Source organism: Heliangelus exortis, chromosome 14 (genome assembly GCF_036169615.1).
Source record: "Heliangelus exortis chromosome 14, bHelExo1.hap1, whole genome shotgun sequence".
NCBI lineage: Eukaryota > Metazoa > Chordata > Aves > Apodiformes > Trochilidae > Heliangelus > Heliangelus exortis.
Window position 1 is genome coordinate 14911356 of NC_092435.1, and position 19370 is coordinate 14930725.

General features: G+C 47.5%; 1 protein-coding gene across 3 annotated transcripts in view; it reads left to right on the forward strand.

The window, feature by feature from the left end:
• The window catches only part of GAB3 (GRB2 associated binding protein 3), a 65205-nt gene that overhangs the window by 32522 nt on the left and 13313 nt on the right, over nt 1–19370 (forward strand). For all 3 annotated transcript variants that reach the window (XM_071757569.1, XM_071757568.1, XM_071757570.1), the window contains exons 2-4: nt 11547–11850; nt 17269–17485; nt 18250–18728. In XM_071757569.1, coding sequence (XP_071613670.1) covers nt 11547–11850; nt 17269–17485; nt 18250–18728 — 1000 coding nt within the window. The remainder of the gene's footprint in view (nt 1–11546; nt 11851–17268; nt 17486–18249; nt 18729–19370) is intronic.

Below are 19370 nucleotides of genomic sequence, written 5' to 3' on the forward strand. Positions count from 1 at the left end.
CACCACGTGTTTTGGTCTGTGTCATTCTTAGTGTCCTCATTAATGCAATTATGATATTTACTAAATAGGTCTGACAAATAATATAATAATGTGGTTTGTTTTCTGTAACTGCTCAGTGAGGGAATCTGGCCAGCAGTGCCTGGCTTTGGCTGAGCATCTGAATCACACAGCACTGCTTTGAAACTGGAGAGACCCCATCTCTGGAATTGCCTTTCTGTGACAAATACAGACTTTTCCAAATTCCAGCTTATTGCCTCATAATTCATTTCTTTGCTGCCTGTATTCTGACAGCCCTCCCAACGTGCCAGACACTCTCTGCTCCCACAGCAACGAGCCCATGTCCCCCATCCCTGTGAGCTGTGTGCCCACTGAAGCCAGCAGCATGGGTGGGAGCTGCAGCCCCCCCTTAGCTCTGCCCCACGCTGCTGGAAGGGGCAGTGGATGTTTGTGTTGCCTGCTGGTATGGCCAGGTTAACAGCAATGGGGGAACCTCCCTTCCCTCAAAACAGGGTCCTTTACCATCTCTGAAGCCACCAGTAGATGTTTGCTCTCTGGCTCAGTGTTGAGGACAGCCTGTGTATAACCCACAAAAAACCAGGCCAGACCTGTGAAGGGATAGTTCATCTTCTGATGTGGTTGACAGAATGGCTCCTCATCAGTCCAAAAGCAGATTTGCTGCTGCTTTTTTTTGTTTGGTTTTTTTTTTTTTTTTCTTGTTCGTTTTTTTTCCAGAGATTTTCTTCGTATCATGTTTCCATTTTTGGGAATCTCTGCATTTCTCAGAACTCCCTGTCAAGCAGAGGACCTGGCTGCCCTCAGAGCAAATGGGAGCTTTGCCATTTGCATCAGTGGAGTTTAAATGTCACTGCAAAGGCTGGGTGGTTCCCGTGGGACTGATTTCAAGCCAATCCATAGATCCCAGTGGAGATCTTCAGAGTCTGGATAGCTTAGGAGTGTGCACTGAAATCAGTGTCCACAAATCTCCACAAATGTCCTTTTCCCTAAATCCAGAGCTCACCTGGATACTAGGTAGCTGCTGTTATGGTATCAGCCCTATTTCTATTTTTCTTTCTCTCTTTGGACACGCGTCCAGAACTGTTGGTTCTTATTTTCAGCAAATGCAACCTGCTTTCCAAGACAAGTCCTCCCACACATGCATGCCTCCTCCCTGTTTTTCTGCTTGCCTCCTGCACACTTCCTTTCTCCAGGCAATTTTAGGAGTGAAACGAAGTGCAAAGGTCAAAGCCTCTGCAGCACGTAGCTGTGAATTCAGCGAGGGCCTGAAAAAGAACAGTCCAGATTCAACCCAGAGTGGATGTGGAGGACACATCTTTTTTAATCCCATGTTCACCAAGCTGGACGATCAGCTGAGCCAAACCCCAGAATTGGGATTATTTCCCTGCAGTGAACCACATTGTTAGGAACAGGCAGAAGTGTGACAGCGTAAACATTTGCGGCTCTTATTCTCATCCAGCTGGTTACTTTGGTTTTGTTGTTTTGTTTTGTTTTTTCTCTTAGGTCCCGCTGTGTGTTGGTGAAGGGTTTAGTTAAAAAAAAAAAAAAAAAAAGGAGAAAAAAAAAACCAACAAAAGCCCGAAACAAAACAAAAAATCGGTGTTGTGGTCCCCTACTAAAAGAGTCACTTTGCCCAATTTCCTGTTTATGTTCCTTCTCTTCGGAACCCTGGCATCATGTGAACACAGACAGTTATAGATAGGCTGCCTGACTGTTGCTGACCTCACACCACATGTTCAGTTAACAAGGTGAAACAGCAAAATTAGTTCTGTTTGTGTAAAGGATACTGAGAAAACTGCCAGTTCCAAGTAAAACAGAGGGAGAGGGACTCCCGATAGCCCCAGGCAGGGTGCAATCTCCAGGCAATTCTTTCTCCTCTTTAACTGCTTTGCACATCTGTATTTATGTCTTGCTTGCAAGTTACAAGGAAGGGAATTAACCCCAACTCTTTTTCTCTCCTTAGCAAAGCAGGTTTGGAGTCCTTCCATAAAAGCTATTAGTTTAGCAAATTTGCTCAAACTTTGTCCAGACTTCAGTCCCTTTGGTGTATACAATTTCCTATACGTGCTTCCAGAGCTGTCTGGAAACTGCTGTGACTTAGCTAACTTCAGTCATCCAGCAGAGGTTTATACCCAGCATTGGTATTTCAGTGCTGTTGTTCCTTAAACCACCTGGGAGTAATTTTTATTAAGAACTCAAGGATCCATGCAGACTCCTTAAAAATACTTGCAGATTATGCAAGACTTCTGGATTAAATCCATCCTAAGAAATTGAAGTTTACCTCTATTCAAGACTGGATCTTCTTACAGTGTGGGTATTAAAGCATTTATTTTGAACAAGTCACAGAGATCTTAAGGCTTTCCAGGTCATTTTACACAAGAAGCTGTCAGGTAACCGGAGGGATCCTTGTCACACAACAAAAGGTTTCAGTGGCACTTCTCCCTCTAACAGAAAACAGAGTCATGTTGTGATATCCAGGGAGACCTGTGTCAATGTGTTAGCTTTGGTTTTTGTCCCTGTTTTCAACTTGTTTTGTAAGAAGCCCAATCCTCCACCCCGGGCAATCAGAAGTTGGTTTTCTCCCTGGCCTGAGGAGTAATACAAAGCCAGACTTGTGGGTTTCTGTCCATTGTCCTCTGCCCCCTTAAACATGTAAATAAGGACTTCAGGCAGAAAAGTTGCACCATGGATTGGTTGAAGCCAAAAGCTTCCCAGCTGTGTGTGCAGAGCTGTGGGGGTAGGGACAAGCATCACAGAGTGGCTCCAGAGGCAGGTGCATCCCCCTGACAGGTGACCAAATCCCAGCATATGCAACATGCAATGAGCATGTACCAGTTGTCAAGTGCTTTAGGATTTAAAGGTGAAAAAAAGCACTCCAGAAATTCAAGCTCTTGTTCAGGATGATAATAATAATAATGTAATTTTAGATACTACACATAAACATGCCGTGAGGGAATATGGAACTAAAACTCTTGGCTAGCTGGTGAGGCTGTAAACATCCTCATGTAAAGAGTCCTGCCTGTGAGTCCTCACTGTCAGGGAGCTTAAATGCCTGCAGAAATCCAGCAGCAGTCAGAAGATGTCAGAGAGGGGGCAGCTCAAAGGAATTAATGTTTTACTGTGCTTGCCCTCAGGAGGCAAAAATGTGCCAGAGGAGAGGAGGGCTCTGGGTGAGAGGAGATCTTGGATGGCTTTAATCACTTCAGTGCTGTTTCTGGGACCTCTACTCTGAGCTGCAACCTACTTTGCATTTACTTCAGATCCCCATTAGAAGTAATAAAAGACAAAATGAAATAGAAAGTGGAGTAGGAGGATGCTCACAGTGTGAGCCAATGTCCACCATTGCCTTCTCCATCAGTTTGATACCCTCCACCTGGTGTCATGGCTGCTTGGGATGCAGACTGTAGGGATCCAGGACAGGATCTGCCTGCCCTCACAGGAGCAAAGCCAGATGGTCAAAATCAACTTCCTTCCACCCACCCCAGGTTCTTTCTGATGAGAGCTGGTGGCCCACTAGAAGCCCTGGTGGCCCAGGCAGTGGATAGTCAGCCCAGGGCTGGGGCTGTACTAAGAGCATTGTAGCTGCCTGGGTTCAGCCCCACCTGGAGGCTTCCTGAGCTTGTGTGGATCTCACACCACACCTGGATTTCGTCTCAGCTTGAATTTTCATTGGTTCTCCAGATCCCTCTGGGCACTGCTTTATAATGCTGTCAAGTCACCAAACCTTCTGCTGCTTCCTGAAAGAGTGTGAGACTTGTCTGTACCATCTTGTTAGTCCCCATGAAACACAGCCAAGCCTGCTGGGGGAGTTATTTTCTTTATTTGTTAATACCAACTGTGTCTTCTTCCTGCCACCCAGCTGGTGCTGTTGAGATTGCTGGCTGGCCCTGCTCTCTTGGTGCTCCTGACAAACCCCACTCAGCCTCTCCCTGGGAGGTGCATCCCTCCCAGGCACAGCCAGCTGCCCTATGGTGGTGGTTAAGTGTAATTTCATAATGACTGGTCCTTATTTTTTGGCAAATGAGCTGAAAAGGGCCTCCAAAGTAGGAGGAAAGAACAGGGAAGTCATGCCATGGGCTGACAGTGGGGAAGGGAGTTTCTTCATGCCTGTGTCAGGATTGCAGAGTTAAATGAACCCACTGAAACAGGGTTGTCCTCCTGCCATCCCTCCTTTGATGTTTTATTGCTATGGATTTCACTGGTCAGGGTTTTTCAGCCCCGGGAGCATTTCTGTAGCTGCAGGACACTGCTTTCAAGCAGGGAGCTCTGGGAAGTGTTGGCAGGGACAGTCCTGTCCTACCTGCACATCCTGGCTTGTCTGACATGCTGTGGTTTGCTGTAGCCCAGGTCAAAGCCAGGGAATTCTTCCCCAGAGCAAGATCCTGTAGGATGAGGTGCCCTGTCAGCAAAGTGCAGGGACACGACCAAGAACTCCTCCAGAGCCAGCTGCCAAGAGCCAGGGGAAAGCCAGGAGAGGACAGCAGGGCTGCTCCCCTTCAGCTGCCAGGGGCTTGATCAGTAATTCTGACTTGCATGAGAAGCAAGGGGTAGATACTCTGTCACCTTGCCAGTGTCCTCAGGGGAAACCTCTGATCAAAACATTTGTATGAAGCATGATCCTTGTTTCCTTACTGAAGGGCAGGGGAGCTGAGTGAGATGACACTTCTTCATCCAAGGCTCTGCCTCCTTCCCCAAAATGCAGTGGTGTTATGATGAATTTTACTCTCAGAACTTCTTTTCCTATCTTCCACAAGTGCCCAGAACTCCCAAGTTTTTTGGGTCAGTATGACTTTAACCCTTCATGCCCAAATGTTTTACAAAGAATCTGTGTTTATCAAACATCAATGACTCATTCTGTTGCAGTTGTTTGTATATGGAAAGCACCATAAATTTTATGGATAAGGATGTAGACCAGGCAATAGGAATGTGTGTAGGTTAGCAGGCAACACATATGATGCTGGGATTTTTTTCTCCTTTCTTTCATGTGTGTCATTTTTTTCTTCACAAACCACAGGTTTTTTTTGTGAGAAAAAGAAACAAAGGAAACCTCTCTGCTCCTACAAGACGTCATCTTAGATGCTTTATTACTTTCATTGGCCTTAGAGTGCAGGAAATTTTTTGTTTAGTGTTTTTAGCCAATTTGTGTATCTCTGTCACCTCGAAAGGAAGAAGGTATTTCCCCTCCACTATGCACCTATTGCATCTCCTCTGAGGAAAACCCACACTGATTTCCTTGAAACAAGTTTCATTTAGAGTCAAACTGAAACTACTACCATCAGAAAGACAGGTGGCTCAAGAAATGATTCCCAGCATAGCAGATGGAAATAAAGTGCTAGACTGGAGTCCTGAACTCCTTTCATGATGGTCCTTTGCACTGGATGAGCCAGACCATTTAGCTAGCCTGTGTTCAAAGTTGTTTTCCATGGGAACACTGGTTAATTCCAAGCTTTTTCCCACTGTAGCTGAGCCCTTGAGAAAAAAGAGCTGTTCTGGGCAGGAACAGGCATGGAAAGAGGGGGAGTTTGGTGCCTTTCCAGCACCCATGGGAATGCACCTCAGCTTCCAAGCATCCGAGCAAAGGGAGGAAAATTACTGCAGAAAATGTCTCCTCCTGTTCTCTAGGTTAATCAGAATTACAGGTCTGTGGAGGCAGAGAAAGGGCCTAAGGGAGGAGTATTTCCCTCTGAAATTGAATATTTATTGATTTTTCTTTCCCAGCCTTAAGCCATGAGTTTCAGCCTCTCGCTGCTGAAGAAGTTGGTGAGATCTTAGTTGACAATAAGGGAAACCAGACAGCAAGGGAGACAAAACCTGTGAGAAGTGTTAAACCAGTGGGTGATGGGCAATGAGCTCTGGGAGCAGCACAGGGACACGCTGGAAGGGACAAGCAGACAGCCTTATCAGGGAGAGATTTATTATGAAGGGCTTATGAAGGGAGCTGCAGACCAACAGCCACAACTGAAAGAGTAAAACCATAATTCCAGCTGGGGAGAGGCTGGGTGGTTTAAAAGGTCTTTTTCAGCCCAGATTTCTGCCAGTGAGCTAATTGAGCACATTGATGAGCAGTGCCAGGTTACAGAGTAGATGGCACGAGCCCTTCCGCCAGGGTCTGGTGCTCTCAGCTGCAGAGGGCTGGCCCTCTTCTCTTGACAGAGTGGCATGAAGAGCTCCCAAAAAAGTCCTTGCCTCTTTTGAAGGTGGGGATGCTTGCTGAGGGCTGGGCCTGACTCCTTCCTGATGCACAAGTCCCTCTTGCAGGGACCCTGCTCTGCAGTCCCAAACCCTCCTGCTCTGGGCAGACAGGGGAAATGCTCTTAACTTGTATGCTCATGATAGGCTTAGGCATCAGCTGCTCACAAACCTGTCTACATAGGAATTTTGACTTCCTCTTTCAAGTGATTTGTAGGAAATGCTATAAAGTTCTACCTAATTTTTTTTTTTCCAAAAAAGTACATTTAAAAATTGTTCTTTAAGAAAAAGACAAACTTTGAAAACTTGCATCTCAAGTGCTGGCTCTCCTGTGGTGCTACAATCCTTTGCTTCGTCTCTTGCCCCAAGGATGCCTTGTGGCCTGAGACAGCAGGAGCAGCACAAGGACTTGCTGCTTTCTTTTTCCAAGGGAGTTTGAGGGATGAGAACAACCTCAGATGTTCAGACTTTTCACAGCCTTCCCTATCACTGGGGTCTCAAACCCTTCTTGCAGTGTCAGGCCCCCCCTCTGCATCACAGGAGCCAGAAGCATGGCTGGAAGGTCACCAGGAAGGGGAGGAATCAGGACATGTCCCCTGCTCCTTCTGCTTCCCCTTTGCTGCACTCTGTAGAATGAAGTTTATCCTCATGGGGGAGTAGTGAGCATTCATTTCACTGGAAAAGAATGTCAAGGTTTTTAGGTATTCTTTGTTTTGGTATTAAAACCAGGAAAATACAAAAAACAAAAACCAAAAAGAACCCCAGCAAATAAACAAAACCAAACAAACAAACAAAAACAAACCAAAGGAAAAATTGTATTTCGGGCCAATTTACCTCATTTATCTTGCATGTCCTCTCATTAATGATTTAGATCTCAGACAATGGACATTTTGCACATACAAATGAAAACCTGGTCTTCAGACAGCAGGCAAGTGATGAAGGTCCTCAGTCTGGCCTTGTTTACCAGCTAGCTGCTTTTTTCAGCACGTAATAGGTTTACTTGTGGCCAGTTTTATCTGCAGCAGAGTGAACATTTATTTGCATGTGATAGCAGCCTGTTTGAGATCCCTCACAACTTCTGCAGCAAAAGAAGAGACCTCAGATTGTGGAAGGAGCTTTCTTAGAAATCCTACAGAAATGGAAACAGGGCTATTCCTCTTCCCTTCAGAAGTGGCTCTGGAATTCCCAAAGTGAAAGAATCAGGAGCAAGGCAAAAACACTGATAGCTTGTGTTGCACAAAGCAACGTGCTGGCGTCCGACCAGCACTGCTGCAAATTCTTTCTTCCTTTTGGCACCAAACTATTCCACTTACGAAGGACAGATTAAAATTGTTTGAGATTTATGTTGGCTCTTGTCTGATTGTGGTTGTGCTTTTCTGATAAAGCCTTCTCTCTAATGCCAACAAAGCTTTGGAGGACATGTAAACATATCATCATCCTATCATTCCGTGATCAAGAAGGGACTCGTTTCAAGAGGCCCCCAAATAAATGTAATATTTCTTCTGGATGTGTAGATCCTTTCCATAGTGTCAGTGAAGAGCCTAGGCTGAATCCCAGGAACTGGTTCCCATTTCAGTCTATAGGTTACTTCATCTCAACCATGGGAGCTCAGTCTTTCACTGTTAGATTGATCCAGATTCCCTTGTAAATTTGGCAGCGTGTGCAGCTCCAGAATAAATATTGTCAGATATTTTGGAAATAAATCCCTCCTCACCACAGCCCTGCCTTGCACCAACACAGGCACAGCTTCTGGTTTGGGTGAGTGGTGGGGAAAGGAAGGAAGCCACAAACTGGGTCCAGGTCTGTGGGCAAAGGTTTCTCAAAGAGAGAAACCCAGGGATGGTGGGAAGAACAGGGGAAGGAGGAGGCAGCCTTGTAACTGGTGAATGGTAACGAGAAATCTACGGAGACCATACAACTACTTAAAACCCTGAGGTGGGCACTGCAGAGGGGCTGCCGTGGGGCACAGCTGCCTGTCTGGGAGATGCCAGGCACCCCCATGCACCTCTGGCTTGGGGCTGAGGATCCCTGCCCTGCTCTGGCCTAGCAGAGTGTGCAGTGCCCGAGCTGCCAGCATCCCTGCGAGCTAAAAGCTGCTGCCGCCGTCTGGTCTGCCACAGCTGGGCTCCCGTGTGCTCTATCCCCATCCCAGGGGAAAGGAGACATGGAGCTCATTGCAGGCAAATGCCAGGAAAATGAGGAGAGGATATTTGACTCTTGGAGGCGAAAGTCTCACGCTGAAATGTCTGCCAAAGCCCCTGTTTTGCCTGTGGCACAGAGCAGGGCGAGCCCTGCGCGTCAGCAGCGGCAAAGCTGCTCCTGTCCACCTGCAGGAAAGCTGAGAGGGTCTCAAAAACCCCAAGGATAAGCAAAATGTTTTAGAGCACGTTTTGTGAGTAAAGTACACACTGGTGAAGGTTTCAGAATGGAAATAAATGAGCCAGTGGGAGACAGTCATGGGAATGGATGTGTCCAATGGAAGAAATGCAAAAGGTGGTCCCTCAACCCTACCCATGCAGCTCTGTCAGCAGCTGATGCCACTTGCTTCCCCTCAGCCCTGTTTTTGGGGCTGCCCAGTTATCATAGCAGGGTTTTCTCCCCCAGCCTTGGCCCTGCTCTTTGCCATCATAAGATCCACTGACCAGGCACCTCTCCAGCTCCAGCTCCACAGTGCCAGCCAGATGATATGCCTGATCAAACTGGGGATCTGCAGGGAAACAAACAGGTTATCAGACAGCTTCTCAGCTAGTACAGAAGCAAAGCCAGGAAAGCCACAGCCTCACATCAGGCTGAAGCCAGCCTCCACCTCCAAATGAAGGGACCTTGAGCTTTTCCATGAAACACAGCTGCAGCTTTCTCTTTCCTCTCACCAGCTGCCCCAGTTGTGCTGCAACTACAGACCCCTGTAGACTAATGAAAATTTAACATGGTCAAGAAATGCAGACAGGTTCTGGACCATCCTGCCTAAGAGTGTTGTACCAGCCACCAGGCAGGTGGCCCCAAGTTGGCCACAGCTTTGGGGCTGAGCTCCCACCTCCCCAGAGCTGCATGGGTACCAGCTGGGCAGGGTGTCCCCAGCTGCTCCTCCATCCCCTCCCCTCCCCAACTTGCTCCTGTGTGGGTGATTTCCATCCCATTTCCATCAGAAGGAGCCAGGTGCATTTAAGCTACAGGGCTGGCAGTCACAGAGAGGAGGGAGAAGTGGTCTTGGGGGAAGCTCTGCTGGCTCTTTCTTCTCCCTGCCTTGGTAGTTTCATTCTTTGGGAGGCAAAGGAGTAGGTCTTGTTTAGCTTAGGCTTCCTGAAGCATTTCTCTTTTGGTGCTTGGGGGTGAGAGTGTGTTAGGGGATGGGATCTTTCTGTCCTGATGCATCTGTGGGGTGTGCACTAAGCCTGTGTGATATTTGGATTGCAGGTGGCAGAGATGTGGACTCTTTCTGGGACTATAAATGTGGGATACCTGCTGGCCCATGTTGCACTGTTGAAGCTTGCTAGGCAGGAATGTGTTTTCTCTGTTAAACATTTTCCCTTTGTTTCTATTTCCTTTTTGAGAAGGCTCTTCTGTTTTTTTTTTCCTGGCTGCCATAAAATTTGTGTTGTCTGAGGTATTGCAGTAATCTGTTATCTCTAGCTACCTTCAACAGAGACCAAATCACTTTCAAACCTCAACAGGTCAGAGGGGCAAGACTTAATTTTCTTTGTGCAGTGCACTTTCTAAGTCACCTCTGCTTCCTGTTTATTCTTGATGTGACCCCCTCTCTGCAAACCCCTCCCTTCCCCAGGCTGGTAGGGGCTTGCTCAGCCTGGCAAGAGCTCCCTCTAAAATATTTCATTTCCTTGTCCCTGTATATTGGTTTTGAAGGATTTTCTTGCATTCACAATAGATTAAGGTACTGACAGGCTGAACAGATTTACTTCTAGATAATTTTTTGGATTAATATTGATAGAGTGTGAAAGCCTTGCTGTATTGCAAGGAAGTCTCTTTTAAGTAGAAAAACATGTTTTTTCTTGACAAATGATTGCTGCTATTTTATGTTGATGGTTTTAACTATCACTGTGCCTGTGGGAAATCACTGTCAGCAAAATCTGTAGTGTCTGTATTGATCCTGAACTGTGCCAGTAAGAACTCTTACATCTTAGTAAAAGCATCCTGAATGGTTATTTTGCCTTAAGGCTGAATGGTTGGCTGTATTCTGACAGACAGGTCCACTCCTTGAAAAATGAACATGATTTTTGACTCAAACACAAGCTACTGCCTGGGTTTACATTGTTGTTACAAATAATTTTGCAAATAGAACCTGAATAATATTCAGGTAGGGAGCTTGGGATCATTATTCGGATATTTCTTTAATGAACATTTTAGTCTTATAAAAGCAATTAAACCAGCCAGTGACTGTGCAGCTATTGCAAGTACCAGGGCAGTGTGTGAGCCCCTGCACCTTTCTGGTGAGAGGGAGACTCCTAATGTTTTATTCCAGCTTTTCTCTTTGGAAAAGAGTTCAGGGTGGGTTTCTTTTGGCTCTCAGATTAAGTGTGTTGGTGACAGCTGTAATCAACACAGAGCTGCTTGTGCTGTTGATGAACAAAAACAGCTGCTGGGAAAAAAAAGGAAAATGTGTTATTTTGTTCCTAGAAATTTGGATACGTCTTCATAAAGTGCTGCTTCATCTTAGTCCTGCCTGGAATTCATTAAAATCTGTATGGAACCCATACCTTCAGTCACAAGGGTCTACAAGACACCAGTGCTTACCAATTTGATCTGGGTTGACAGTCACTGGAAGCAGTGTCTGTGTAAACAGACATCCTTCTGTAAGGTTTGGAAGTTTCCTGTTTAACTTTTTAGCACTACAACTCACTTAAGGTTGGTTCTGGGCTTTCAGAAGTAACTGGCAGCTTTTTAACAGTTCATTAACAGCTTTTTATTAGCACTGAAAGCCAAGGGAGGGAAGCTGAGGGAAGCTGGTGACCTGGAGCCCTTGGCTTTGCTGGGGGCTGAAGTTTTTTTGTTCAGGTACTGCAGCACAAGGCACAGTCATTTTCATTTCACAAATAAAAAGGTGGCATAATCCCTTCTATAGATGAGGCAGTGAAGTATCAGATCATTTTGATTCAACTGTGCTGACAGAGTGAGAGGAGAAATCTTGTTCCTCTGACTCCCAAAGGGACAACTCTCTGCCTTTTTTGTTCCTATCACAAATACAAGCCCATAGCAAGCCCTTCCAATCCCAGTCCCAATTTGGCTAGCTGAGCAAAACACCTGTAAAACCTCAAGACTTGGACTTGTGTGCTGGTTTCTGGGTGGTGTGGTTGCCTCTCAAAGGTCCCTCCTTGTGGCATTTGCAGGCATGGCGGAAGCGCTGGTTCGTGCTGCGCAGAGGCCGCATGAGCGGGAACCCCGACGTGTTGGAATACTACAGGAACAACCACTCCAAAAAGCCCATTCGGATCATCGACCTCAACGAGTGTGAAGTGCTGAAGCACTCAGGACCCAACTTCATCAAGAAGGAATTTCAGAACAACTTCGTCTTCATTGTGAGAACCACCTACCGCACCTTCTACCTGGTAGCCAAAACGGAGGAGGAGATGCAGATCTGGGTGCACAACATCAGCCAGATCTGTAACTTTGGACATCTAGAAGATGGCACAGGTAGAGTCATGCTCATCTTGGGGGTTGGGAGGATGATCAGTGTCTGGGCTCCTTCCTTGGTGGCTGGTTGGGTTGGGTTGGCTTGGCTTGGGTTGGGCAGGTGGGGTGGGACCATTTCCTCTAGCTCCACACAACATGGAGATGCTGCTAAGCTCTGATTGGAAAGTTATCAGTGATCTCCCTTCTGCTGGGTAGAAATGAGAGCTGGCTGGTTGGTCTCACTTCAATGAAGCAATTCCTGCTAGAATAAAGAGCAAATCCTTAATAAGAAAAGGTACTGTTTATGTGAAAAGCTGACTGACTGTTATCTTCTGGGGCCGTTTATTTAATTACATGTCCCATATTTATTTAGTTTGGCTTAATGTAAGACACCTGTTCCAGGAAAGTGTCCTGCATAATTTGCCTTTTCTCAGGCTTTGCTGGATGTGGAATGTGCACAGACATAAATCAATGACAAAAATAGTGTTAATGAGAAGAATAATAAAGAAAAGGCAGAGGAAGGGAGAATGTTAGAAGTGTGTGTCAAGACTTCAGAGATGGTCTTGCTAGTGAAGCATAAAGTCAGCTTGTTTTGCCAGGACCTACACTTGTATATATTCAGTAGGGTAAATTTCTTGGAAAGCTTCCAATAATTAACCACTCCAAGATGGATGTAGCCAGTAATTAAAGTTGGGACCTGTATCATCATTAACCTACCTTTCAAATGAGACAGTTGGGCTCAGATAACAGCAATCTGTCTTTCCCTTGACATTTCCAAGGGGCAGATACAGCAGCAATTTGAGATCTTCCTAGGAAGTGAGTCAGAACAAAGTCCTTCAGGGTGATAAAAGGCAGTGCAGAAAAGGGTGGTGATGGAGGGACTCAATCCCAAGGGCAGTAACATGTTGGGGAGGGGGGGGAAGGTAACATAGTGTGGCTGAACAGATTATCCTGCCATGATCCACTGGTGTCTGCAGCCATACCATTACCTTGTAACTTGGAAAAAAAAAAAAAAAAGGCCACAATGAGATGTTTTATCTGAATCTATCTTGGCTCCTGGTTTTCTTTAATCTTCTCTTCAGTAGTTTATTCTGAGGGGGAAAATGAGGGGGAAAAGCACTGCAGTGGTCCTGTTAAAAATGTGATGCCTGCTCTTTTCCCATTCACTTTAGACACTACCTGGAAAATGTGCCAATATTTTTATGTGCCAGTACAAACTGCCTGGGAATGCAACTTGCAGATTGTAGCTGGTAGCTTTGAGGGGCTGGAGACAGTAGCCCTTTGGATGTCATCAGGAAAATTCAGTGACCCCTTTCCTACTGCTCTGTCCTTGTTGACACTGAGAGTGGCAGTTGCATTGCTGCTTCTGGTGCAGCATTGCTTTAGATAAGATTTTACTGGTTACTCTGAAATGGAGGTTACTCTTCCCATGCAAAACAGAAAAGAGAAGAATAATTTGTGTTTTAAATGTGTATGCAGTCTTCTTCTGGCACATTTCTTCTGTGAAAGGTCTGTTCTGTTGCACTGGTAGAGTGCAGCATTGCTCCTAAGACTTACACATGGGCAGCACTTGGAGTATTACACAGAGCTCTTTCTCTCCCTGTGGAGCCTGCCAGCAGAGACTCTGATGGACAAGAAGTGACAGCTCTTGCTGGCAGTTGGGAAAGCTGACAGCCCAGCTTTCTGCCTCATGCAAGGCAGATATTATCCCCCCAGGATGTTCAACAGTGCAGAGCGTTTGCCTTGGCTCAGTATGCACCTGAACTTGCAGCCCTCATCCCAGACCATGTAAGCTAAGATCCCAGACATGCATTTATCACGTGTCTATAGGCAAATTGCTCATCAGACCTTTTCTTATTTATCCTCCAGTTCTTGCTGATGAGGTCAGGGCTGGGGTGTGTTCAGGTTAGGCACATTCAGACTCTCTGATTTAAAGCTGCCCAGTTCCACAGGTTGCACATCACATTTCAAACAGTTGCTAATCATTTCAGCTTTCTGGAAGCACCTAAACCCCCCAAGAACCTGTAGGTTTAAACAAATTATCTTTACACATTAACATAAGAAGAGAAAATCTCTACTAAATGCCATATGCTTTTTTAACTTGAGTGCTACTGTGTTAAAAAAATAATAGTCCCTGAAGTGAATCATCAAGAGAAAGACACATCAATTGCAAGAAATTTTAATAAGCTGTTCAGTGTCTTAAAATGAATCTCAAAGCCAATATTATATTGTGAAATCCATTGTTCTTCATCTGTCCCTCTCTGAAAATTTGCAGTGACTTTGAGGCCAAAACCAAATCTGCTGCTTTCTCCCCTTGGTGCATGGAAAATGCAGCCCCAGGTTTAGGCAGTGACTCAGCTGTAACCCTCATCCTCTTGTTTAGCCCTTTCCAGTAGCAAAGAAGCTGGATGAGCAGCCAGGTCCTTGTGATCAGTGGACTGGGGTCTGACTTGAAAGCAGCCAGGCACAGCCCAAAGTTAGCAAAGTGGTGCTGGCCCTGTGGGGAGGGCTTTTGAGTCAACAAGAGGAGGATGGCTGAGCAGTTGTTCCCCAGCCCCATGGGAGCCATGGCCATGCAGGGAACTGAGGGGATGTTTGGGCCAAGTGGCTGGTCAGGAGAGGGCATGAAATGAGGTGGGTATGGAACATCATGGGCATGCTTTGTCCCATATGGAAGCTGAGACCACGATTGACACAAGCTCTGGGACTGCTCCCCCCACACTCCCCTGTCAGCAGGAGGAAATCTTTTCTTTCTTCTCTCTAATGTCAGGCTCTGGCCCCTGGCCAGGAGGGGTGGATGGCATGGCCACCTTCTTGGTACAGCCTGGTGGGGGTCAGTCTGAGCAGGACTCCCCTGTTTCACTGCTGTTGCACTGTAGCAATTTTGGGGGAGTGGGCTGGGGTCTGTGGAAGGAAGAAGCCCTGTTTCTCCAAGCAATGGCCCTGCCTTGTAGAGCATCCTCTCCAAGAGACTTTCCCCATCAATGCAGGGCTGAGATTTTTTTTTTCTGTTAGCACCTACCAAAGCCAAAGCTTCCCACCATCTTGCTGGCAGAGGGGAGGGTGGGCACCAAACCTGTTCTCTGCCTTTTTGCTGTCAAAAATGGTCCGTGCATAATTTATTCTACCCAGCTGCTGCCACGGTACAACTTCAATGCATGCTGATTTGGTTACCAGCAGAGCTGCCAACAGGTCCCAGAGCCCCTGAAGGTTAGGAAAGGGCAGGTCTGCACTGTCCCCAGCCCTCCCTCCTGCTCTCCATGGTTGCCATGTGGCCTGCAGCTCTCAGCCTTTCCTGATGGGATAATCTGTGGCTAAACCCTGCGAGTACCAGATGGAGTTCAGGCCTGTTTGTTCTCTGTGTTAATAATCCAGAATGTCATTAGTTGCTTTCTTATGCATTGTGGCAGGTTTTAGGTGTGGGGTTTTTTTTGTTGTGTTGTTTTGTTTTTAAATGTGGTCAGATGGTGATGTGAACATGGTTTTTCTGTGCTCCCTCTGGGGTTAGCCTGGTGCATATTTGATCATCCTCAGCTTGCAAGATGGCTCTCCAAGTCCAAGATTTGAAAGCAGAGTTACCATCTGAGCCAGCACAATCAACAAGAGAAAAGTTATTTTTCAGGTGGGCAGCTCTGCTGCAACCCTCAGCTCTGCTTTGCAAACGTGAGACCCCACAAAAGCCATTCCTTCCAGGTGCTTTCTGCTGAGATCCTCCTGCTATAAGCACCTGCTCAAAAGGAAGCAAAATGCTTTGCTTAATATCCATCAGACTTCCAAACAGGAGGAAGCAGCAGCAGTGAGTCAGTACTGGTAATTGGGAAGGAAAGAGGCAGGACTGAGGTCTGAGGTAGTGCAGGGAGAGCAGATCTGGTTAACTCTTCTTCTGCCTCAGATCAGAAAAATGATGGGGTGAAGCTCACTACAGCAGCTGTGGAAGCCTGGGTTTTGTGTTTGATGTTGCTGTCTCAATGCCCAAGCCTTGGCAGCCCCCTCCATCCCTCCTGACCTGCTTGCACATATACCTAGCACCTCCCAGGGTTGAGAAGTGGCTACAACAACTCAGTGCAGCACCAAGGCTCGTTGCTGTGTTGAGCTGGGACTAGGTAGGGCCTGCTGGAGGCTCTCAGGACCTCTCTGCCCAGAACGTGCACACAGATGGTCGGGGGCTGGTTCCCAGCATTTCTGGAAAATTGTGGATTTCAGCATTAAGGAAATCTGCCTTCTCGCTAGGTTTCAAAGGCATGTTTATGTTTGGTTTGGTTTGAGCAGCAGTAGCTGGTTTCTTATGTGTGGTTTTGCTGTGAGGTTTTTCATTTTGAAGGGTTTTGCAGCTTTGGCTGAGGCTGTGGCTGTGCTTCAGCCAGAGAGTTGGGCACCCACTGCTGGCCCTGGGGACACCCAGGGCACCCAGTGAGCAGTGCCTGGTCTCTGTCTCTGGGCTCCTCGTCTGCCCTGGTGCAGAAACAGCTATGCAGCAACCTGAATTTTTTTCATGTGAAAAAAAATCATATTCTCTAAGTGAGGCCTCGTGCTGGCTGAGCTTGCTGCCAGGAGCAGATGCCTTTGGGAACCTGCTCTGCAAATCCACCCCAAACCTTACCCACTCCCCAGCTGCCTATTGTGGGAGGTCTGATTTGCACTGAGAACTCCTGCCCAGCATCCCCAGGTCCCTAGCAGGACTGGAGATTGGAGGAGCAGCAGGAGCAGGTTTTGTCTCTGCTGCCCAGCAATGCTTGGGCCAGATGGTTGGATGGCTTTGGTGGCCCCACATCCCAAACCTGCTGCTCTCCCCTCTGCTACCCCTCCTTGTGCCAGAGGGGGACAGGAATGTTGTGCCCAGGAAAGGGGTCACTGAGCACAGGCTCCCCTGTGCCTTATGGCCTCCAAAAAACTGGAGTTCTTTTTCCCAGCAGAGCCAAGAAGCCTCCAGCTGGGCAATAGCAGCTGCACCATGGCTTTTGTGGCTTTGATGTCCAGCCTCGAGTGGCAGGAGTTTGCAGACAAGTTCAGAGGCACAACAAATCCAGCTACTCCATGAGTAGCAAAGCTTAGTTTTGTTCACCAAGGTCTAGAAAGTGGGAAAAAATCAGTCCCATTCCTTGTAACCCTTAATTTGAAGTGCTGGAGATCAGAAATCAATTATTTGTGATAGAGAGGTCCTAAAGAATACTTGATAAACCAGATTGCTCTATCTCAACCCCTTCCTCAGCAGAGGCTGCCCACATTACTGTCTGCAGGAATGGGGCACCCCAGAGCAAGGGGGGATCTGCCCCTTCCATTTGCTCCCTGGGGGAGCAGCTGCAACATCAGACTCCCCTCTCCCCACAGTCCCTTTGGACTAAAACCCCCTTGGTGCCAAAGCAAGGTGGCAGTGGCCAGGAGGAGGCAGTGGGCTGGTCGGAAGAATCCCTCAGCCAGGGCCATCCTTTCTCCTTGCAGGTTCAGTGGAGAGCCTTTCTCACACCACCTCATCCCCACAGCCATCTCCAGCTGCTTCCACCCACACCTCCCACATCGCTGACCCCTCCTTCTCCGTCGACCCCGCTGCTGCTGACCCCTCTGCTGCAGAGGAGACCCCCAGTGAGTCAGAGTCTGTCTTCCTCCCCGACTACCTCTTCCTCTCCAACTGTGAGTCGGGCAAACTCAGCCACAACAGGTAAGTCTGGGCTCTGCCAGATGTGTCACTGCCTGAGCAGCTCTGGCAAACTGGGGTGAACTGGTCCTCCAGCCTTGCTACTCAGGGTAGGTTCCCAAGCACAGCCAGGGACCATCAGCCTTTTTTTTTTTTTTTTTTACAGGGGCTTTGTGTAGCACAGATGAGTGGTCAAATGTTGTCTGTTAGCTAGATTTAGATTAGATATTAGGAGGAAGCTCTTCACCATGAGGGTGGTGAAATACTGGCACAGGTTGTCCAGAGAGATAGTGGAAGCCCCATCCCTGGAAGTCTTTAAGGCCAGGCTGGACAGGGCTCTGAGTAACCTGGTCTGGTGGGAGGTGTCCCTGCCCATGGCAGGAGGGTTGGAACTGGATGATCTTAAAGGTCTCTTCAACCCTGAAAATCCTATGATTTTATGTTGGTCCTGACCCTTTCCAGGGTGAATGGCTGGGACCCTAACATGTGGCCTCCCTCCAGATGCCCTTTCTGTCAGCTGCTGTGCAAGATGCTCCACAAAGTGTCCTGTTCCCCAGCCCAGCTGAGAGGGAACACTTCAAACCCATAGCGAGGGCACAGATTTTGTCCCAAACTGTGGTGGTGTTTGGGCTGGGTGGTTTTTTTATTTTTGTTTTTTTGGTGGGTTTTTTTTTGTTTTGTGGGAGGGGGTTTTTTTGCTTGTTTTTTGGGGTTTTTTTTGCTGTGTGCTTGTTCATTCAGTTGCACCCAGGAGAAATGGGAAGGCTTTGACCCCTCTTTCTGTGCAGGTGTGACAGCTGGTCAAATTCAGACAGATCTCTGGAGCAGACTTCTTCAGACGATGTTTTTGTCGACTCCTTGCAGTCCCAGCCCTCCTTGTACCTTGTACAGCCATCCAGCACTGGCACTGTGCACCAGGATGGGGCCCCATTGGCAAACCCTGGCACTGTGTCCAGGAGCATAGATGTTAGTGGGCCACCCAGTGACATTTCCTCCTCCTCCCCACTGCTGGGGACGCCGCTGACACCGACCTTTCAGATCGACAAGAGCCAAAATCCGCTGCCCTACGGTGTGTCCCAGATGGATGTCCTGTCCAACACACCCCCTCCACGCCCACCCAAGCCAACCCACTTCTCAGACAGAAGAGGGGATGAGATGGGCAGTGGGGCCCTCCAGAACGGGCATGCAGGGATCTGCCGGGCTCAGGTGGCTCTGGTGCCCAGGAGAATCTCCTTGTCCAGCTTGGACAACGTGAGGAACTGGAAAGGTGAGTTCAGTTCAGTTCTGAGACCTCACTGTGCAGTGAGCAACAGAGCTGCCCATGAGCACAGAGCTGATGCCCACCTCTGGGGTGCCTCCCTGTCCTCACCCCTGTAAAATCACATCCCTCCCTAAAGCAACCTGAAATGCTTCTTTCAAATTAAGTAGTGAGCAGAATTCAAACCTGCCCCTCACATTCAGCTCTGGCTCTCTTAATAAAAGCCCTTCAGTGTGTATGCAGGGGCAGCAATTTGGGTGTTATCTCCTTAGGGTGTCTCATGACTTGTTAGTTTTCTATGCCCCCTCTCCCAAAAAGAAAGCAGTAGAAAAACAAAACACAAAAACCCAGCCACTGCATCAGGCAATGCCAAGCTCTCTACACAGGTCAAAATGTGGGCTTGCATATGGGAAATGCCTTTGTAGCTCTGCTGCTTTGCTACATCCAGTCTTTCCCATAACAGCAGTGTGTCTTTTTGCAGCTTAGAGTAAAGAACAGGAAGCCAGGGAGACACTGGGGACGGGATGTAATCCTGGTTGAACCAGGGACTCTGTCCTTGAGCAAATCCTACTCTGTCCTTGCACTTCAGAGTAGCTTGAAAACACTGCTGAGTGAGGTGAGGCTGCAAAGCAAGTTCTGCTCTGAGCTGAG